General features: G+C 33.1%; 1 protein-coding gene across 3 annotated transcripts in view; it reads left to right on the top strand.

Annotated features, from left to right (window-relative positions):
* LOC105037078 (probable LRR receptor-like serine/threonine-protein kinase PAM74) overlaps positions 1-6,751 on the top strand; it is a 266,372-nt gene that overhangs the window by 255,516 nt on the left and 4,105 nt on the right. For all 3 annotated transcript variants that reach the window (XM_073251472.1, XM_073251476.1, XM_073251464.1), the window contains 3 exons: positions 1-23; positions 148-228; positions 363-547. In XM_073251472.1, the coding sequence (XP_073107573.1) occupies positions 1-23; positions 148-228; positions 363-547 (289 nt within the window). The remainder of the gene's footprint in view (positions 24-147; positions 229-362; positions 548-6,751) is intronic.

The following is a 6,751-nucleotide window of genomic DNA, read 5'->3' as shown; positions in this document are numbered from 1 at the left end:
GGATTGTCATCCCTTCGCATGCTGTAAGCTTAAGCTAGTCTCTGTTACTTCTCAGGAAAAAAGAAAAAGCTAGTCTTGTTGGAAACTCATGTGCCAGATATACATGTAGAATATTGATGATCTAGTATTGTTGATCTCTACTTTCAGAAATTTATCAAACAACCAACTCGATGGGTTGATCCCAATGGATCTCCGTCAAAAGCAAGAAAATGGCTTGCTAGAGTTAAGGTTTGCTTCATTATCCAGTATCCAATTCACTCTTGGTATAATTAACACCCATGCTGCTTTATAGGGGAAAAAAAACGTTCCTTTATAACCACACTGGATTCTGATATTAATTTGAGGATCTTTGTCTATGCTAGGACGAAAAATAACCCGGGTCTGTGCACCAACGGGAACGAATGCGTAGATGATCGTGGAAAAAAGAAGACGCTTGCTACTGCAGTCATTGTCGTCATTGCAGTGATTCTGGCTTCACTAATTCTATTGGCGATCATAGTGGTGGTGGTACGGCGCCAAAGGAGGAGAAAAACACCAACCCCACCACGTGAGTTAGTAGTCAAAGAAAAAAGTCTGAACTATGTAGCTTATATAATTGGATGCAAATTAATGATATAAGGGGCATTTGGTATGAGGTGATCCACCTAAGATCAAAATGATGTGGGCGAAGGTGATGGGATCATCATATTTGGTTGCACCATGGTGAATCTATGTGACAATGATTTCAAATCACCCCCGCTCTTGAAATCGCCTCCCAACCCAGTGATGAGATACCCGTCGTCGAGATCAGAAATCCAAGATCACCCCCAGACAGTGAGCTTGGATTCAGATACAAGAAAAAAATACTCCTTAGTTTAGTAAAAAAAATTGATATATCAATATACCATTAATATATATATATCAATATTGTATATAGAATATTATATTATATTTTATATTATATTTTACATTTGTTGGAGAAGATTTCTGACCACGTATGGACATGGCTAGAGTATGCTGGGGACCACCAGAGCGATGTTTCTATAAAATAAGTTCTGACCAAAATTGGCTCTGACAAGGACCCTCTAACGGTCAAGTCAAGAATCTGGCACAATAGAGGAGAAGGAGAAGCAGTCGCAAGAGAGCACCAGGTGCATTGAGCACATGCGGGACTGTTGTGCCAGATTTCTGACTTGACCATCGGAGGATCTTCACCAAAGTCAACTTCGGTTGGAACTTGTTTTGTGAGAACGCCGCTCTGGTGGTCCCCGACATACTCCAACCATGTCCGTACATGATCAGAAATCTTCCCCAACAATATTTATGATATATATTATATGATAATATATTATTAATCATATTATTGTCATATTATGATTTAATGATAATTTTAAATTAGAATAAAAACATCTTATTATACTTTATATTTATATAATAAATATTTAATGCATTACTTCAATTTACCTCATTTTTCTAATCAAAATAAATATTCATATTAATAAATAATATATTACAAGTATCATATTATTAATAATATATTAATAAATAATTTATATTAATATAATAATAATTAATATATTTTTTATAGGATTAATAATTTATAGGATTAATAAATATATTTTTATAAAATCTATTAATTATTAATATATTAATAAATATAGTGATATTTTATTTATAATATATTATATATGATTAATAAATATATTTTTATAGAATATATTATGGATAGTTTTGGTATTATATAATCAGTGATCTTGGATTTCTATAGAATACCAAATAGGTTATTCATAAATATTCGAGGATCTTTAATTACTAGACCATGGCCTACCAAACATTATGATCTTGGATCACTGGTGATTATATCACCTCAGGATTCAGATCATTGGTGATTTTAGATCACCATGGTGATCCCATTTAGGTCACCAAACGCTACCATAGGATCGTAATTATAGCTTTTCTAGATGTACCAAACACCACACATCAATGTCAAGAATCATATCTTCATTCATGCATTCTTATGAAGAGCATCATTTCATGCAATTTGCATATGCTTTTGTTTTGCCATGCATTATGCATCTAAAACAACAATAATAGCAACCATCTTTATACGACTTATTATGCACGCCATAATCATGTTTAAACATGCTTATGTAAAGTGTTAAACCAAGGTCCAGCACTCTCTAGGTATATCAATCAGTTTGCAATGGCTAATGTTATGCTTTATCATGGACCCCTACTAATATAATATTTCTTTTTTCTTTTTTTAATTAATTTTAGCTTACCCAAGATTTGACCTTCCAAAGAGCAAGCCCTTAGGGTTATAGCACCAATTAGCTTTATTACCAATTGTTGACTCATTTAAGTTGTCTCTTAATCTATTTATGATAAGTTTGGTTCCCCTTTTTCTCTAAAAAAAAAGGGATAATCAAGAGAATTACATTAAATTCTTCTCAAAGACATGGTAAAATGAAACAAAAGGTTTAGCATCAATAATAGCCAAGGAACTAGGAGTTAAGAGTCAAAGCAATAGCATGCGCAGCTTCAATGAATTGATTTCACTAGAAAAAAACAATTGCACTAGGAATTCTACACACACCACACAAATATATATATATATATATATATATATCAAGTGATGCTGTAGGAACCCTTCATGCATTGTCTCACGATACTCCTCTTCATTGGGCAAGACATGCAGTGTGGTTTCTGTTTGTCCGACAAAGAGGTAGAGAAAATTCTGCAATTAATTGTTGAGTTGGAAAAAAGAGAGAGATGAGGTAATCCAGCTGCCTTTGATTCTCTCATCTTGTGCCTGAGTTTCTCCCATCCTTAATTCCATTTTATGCTAGAATATTTTGGGCCTTGGTGATGCCTGTGGTTCGGATTTAATAATCTCTTCTGGTTGTGCTGTTGCGAGCCTTGACGAATCCAAACTTGATTCGGTTACTCCCTCCATATTTTCGATCTCTTTTTGGAGATCAAGTGGATTGCCGGTTAGCTTGGAATGCCATCGGCTCAACCAATGGAATCCTTCCCGGTTGGAATTCAGCCCACTTCAATCTTAATTTTGAAGAAGGAAACTCTTTCCTTTTCCATCTCTAGCAACCAGTTTTATCATCTTTTGGACTCTTCTTGGAGCTTCACCATCATCTGGTCCTTCTGATAATGATTAGAAGACTCTTTTATGGGAGGAACTCTTTCAAATCGTAGCACTTTTTTTGGATCTTTTGGTTATTGGTGGAGATTTCAACGCTACCTATAAGCTTGATCAGTGCAACAGTGATCCACAACCACATCGAGTCATAGTAGATTTCTTCAATTATCTAATCAACATCCTTTAATTAATTGACCTTTCTCTTGAGGGCCTATTCTTTTGTGAGTAAATATTATGAGAAAGCTGATCAATTTTCTCATTGGCCATTTTTCCCATGTTCTCACTTTTTTCAAGATGAATAAATTATTTTTCATGAATAACATTTATTTATGAAATAGGAGAAAATCTTATCCATCTAGAAAAAATTATTTCCCAAGTCCTAGCTACCCTTCTTTATCCATTCCTACGTCTCTTGGTCGATCACCCTCAAGCTGCCTATGACAAAGGTTTCTTAGTCATGGATAATATCATCTGTGCTAATAAAGTTCTCTGCTTTGCCAGTAAAGAGCTTTGGAAAGTATCATTTGTAAGGAAGACTTTTCTAAGACCTTCAACATGATTAATTTTGATTTCCTTTTGAGATTGCTTGCTCATAAAGGTTTCCCTCTTAAATGGATTCAATGAATCAAAAATGTTCTTTCTTCCTCTAAAGTGGTGGTTAATACGAACGGCAATATTGAAAATTAGATTATATGCAAGAGGCGTGTGAGACAAGATGATCCCTTATCATCTTTTCTTTTTATTATTATTACTAATGCTTTTGGCAAACTTATCAATAAGGCAGCCCACTGCAATCTGTTTGAAATGCTAAGTACATCCTTTTGTTTCAATGGAATTAATCTGCATTTATGGATAATACTTTGATATTTGCCATAGTTAGGAAGGACCATTTGGCTACTCTTAAGTTTATTCGTTATAGCTTTGAATTGGTCACTAATTTATCAATCAATTTCCAAAAATGCTCATTCTCCCCTATCCATCCAAATGTGGTCTTTTCTGAGGACTAGTTAGCCTTTCTGAACTGCAAGTCTTCTCTCCTCCCTCTTAAGTACAAAGGCTTTCCCTTAAAGTCCAAAAACCTTTCTAAATCAGTTTCATTACCTCTGATCCAAAAAATTTAGTCAAACTTGTGGCATGAAAAGGAAAATTCCTTTCTTTTGGAGGAAGACACACTCTTATCAACAACGTTCTTTCGGCCTTGCCTATTTATTATATGTCTCTCTTTAAATTGCCAGCATGGGTCATAAAGAAAAAAATAGACTAGTTAAGAAGAGCTTTTCTATGAAAGGGCATGGATCATGTTAATGGGCCTTCTTGCAAAGTGTATTGAAATACAGTCTGCATTTTCAAAGATGGAGGAGGGTTTAGAATTAACGATCTTAATAATTTTAACATTGCTTTTCTTTCCAAATGGGATTGGAGGTTTCTTAAAAGGGAGCCCCACCTCCTAGAGGACTTTCACTATTAGTAGGCACTTCAAAAAAAAAAAACAATGAATAAATTAAATTCTCAGCTTCTTCGAAACAAAATAGGAATTACTATCCCATGTGGATGGATATTGTTAATTCTTTTCCCTCTTTGGAATAGGACTCAATTTATCATGGGTAAAGGTACTTCTATTCTCTTTTGGAAAGATGCATGGTTAATCATTGTCCCTCTCAAAACACTACGTCCAAATTTTTATCTTTCATATGCTATGGTGAGTCAATTTTTCAATTTACGAAGTCACTCATGGAACCTCAAATGTAGCTCAATTCTATCCTTATAGGCATAAGCTGAATGGCATCAACTACACTTTCTCCTTAGGACTTGTTTGGTTCACGAAAGTGGAGGGGAGAAGTGGTAGTTCTTGAAAAGTGAAAAATAGTTCTCTTATTTGGTTGGAGTTTTAAGAGGAGAGAGAATGAAAAAGGCTCTTTCCATGAAAAGATACTTCTCATGTTTCATGGGAAGTAGAAACTCAAGGAGGTGGTGAGTTTTGGGACTTCCTATGGGATGAAAATTGAGGACTTTTTTCTTTCCAAAAATATCTCTTTAAGATTGTAAATCAAAAACAATGATGATGATGCTTTTGTAAATATGTGATTATGAAGCATATAAATTCTTGAAAAATATCATTTAAATATTATCCTTATAAATACTAATATAATATTATCCTAATTTTTATATTAATATAATATAATATATTTATATGAATATTATAATACTTATAAAATATTAATATTATTTTAATATTTATGCTAATATAATATTTTTATGAGTTAATATAGTATTTGTATGAATATATCAATATTAATGTTAATATTATATTTACATCTTTACTAGTAAATTATATTAAAGTATTAATATTATATTAATATAATATTGACATAAATATATTAGTATTATATTTTATTATTATGATCTAATATTATATTATAATATATTAATATTATATCTATATTTATATAAATATAATATTATTATTTATATAAAATTTGAATACAAAAAGGTCTGATTTTATATCTATTAAGGGTATAATAGGTATTTTATATAGTTTTCTCAAGAAAATGGATACTCAACTAAACATAAGTCATTTTTCAATAAGTCATTTCACATGGTCAACCAAATATACTAAAATTATATTCCTATAAAGTAACTTTCTAAAAAGTTACTTTCTAAAAAGAAAAGTTTTTTTCATGAATCAAACGAATCCTTAATGATTTCCATTACAATTCTGAACTTGATAATCTTATCTTCAAGATAAATAGCTCTAGAAACTTCTCTACCGCTTCTTTATGTAGGTTCATTAATGCTAGAGGAGTTTAAGGGGTATTGGCCATGTCTTTATAGAAAAAAACTTCATTGTAACGGTGATACTATATCAAATTTATAACCAATGAGAATGCTTATATTTCACCGATTGTCATGTATTTCACCGATTCCCATGATGGCACCCCACACTGGCCCACCAATTTCCGACTTCTGATTGGGTTGTTACAAGTTTGACATGGTATCACTGTTGCAACAAATATCATCTCATCCCCATGGTTCCTTTGTATTTCATCTAAGCTCAAATGCTTCATGCATGTGTCTCACTGCTCTCGACAAGCTAAATACCAGTGAGATCTATCTTTAAAAAATGTGGAAGATACTTCGGGGATTGTTTGTTTTGTGATGATTTTACTGAAACCCTGGAACCATATTTTCTTTACTTGCTCCATCTCTCCTATATGGGACTGTTTGTGGTCCATGTGGGGAATCTAAGCTCCTCCTGGTAATCCACACCCCTTCCCATCAAGTGGATTCCCTCGTATTCTCAAAGAGGTCTACATAAATCCCTGTTAATACTAATTGTAGTGATCCTTTGGAGCATTTAGACTGAAAAAAACTCCAGTACTATCTTCCTTCATAAGTCTCAGCCTGCATCTACCATTACTTTTAGAGGTATCTCTGTGTTTAGTGATTGGTCTCAGCATTGCTCTTTTAAAGATCTTTTGGTTTTGGAAGATTTTGAGCAGAATCAATGCATTCTATCTTGTTATAGGTCTTTGGATGGGTAACAATTGGTTTGTTATCTATTGCTTCAGAGTGTCAGTCCTTTCTCTTTGGGGCCCTATTGCAACCCTTGATCTTGTT

Source organism: Elaeis guineensis, chromosome 1 (genome assembly GCF_000442705.2).
Source record: "Elaeis guineensis isolate ETL-2024a chromosome 1, EG11, whole genome shotgun sequence".
Classification (NCBI taxonomy): Eukaryota; Viridiplantae; Streptophyta; class Magnoliopsida; order Arecales; family Arecaceae; genus Elaeis; species Elaeis guineensis.
This window is presented reverse-complemented; position numbering and strand designations above follow the sequence as displayed.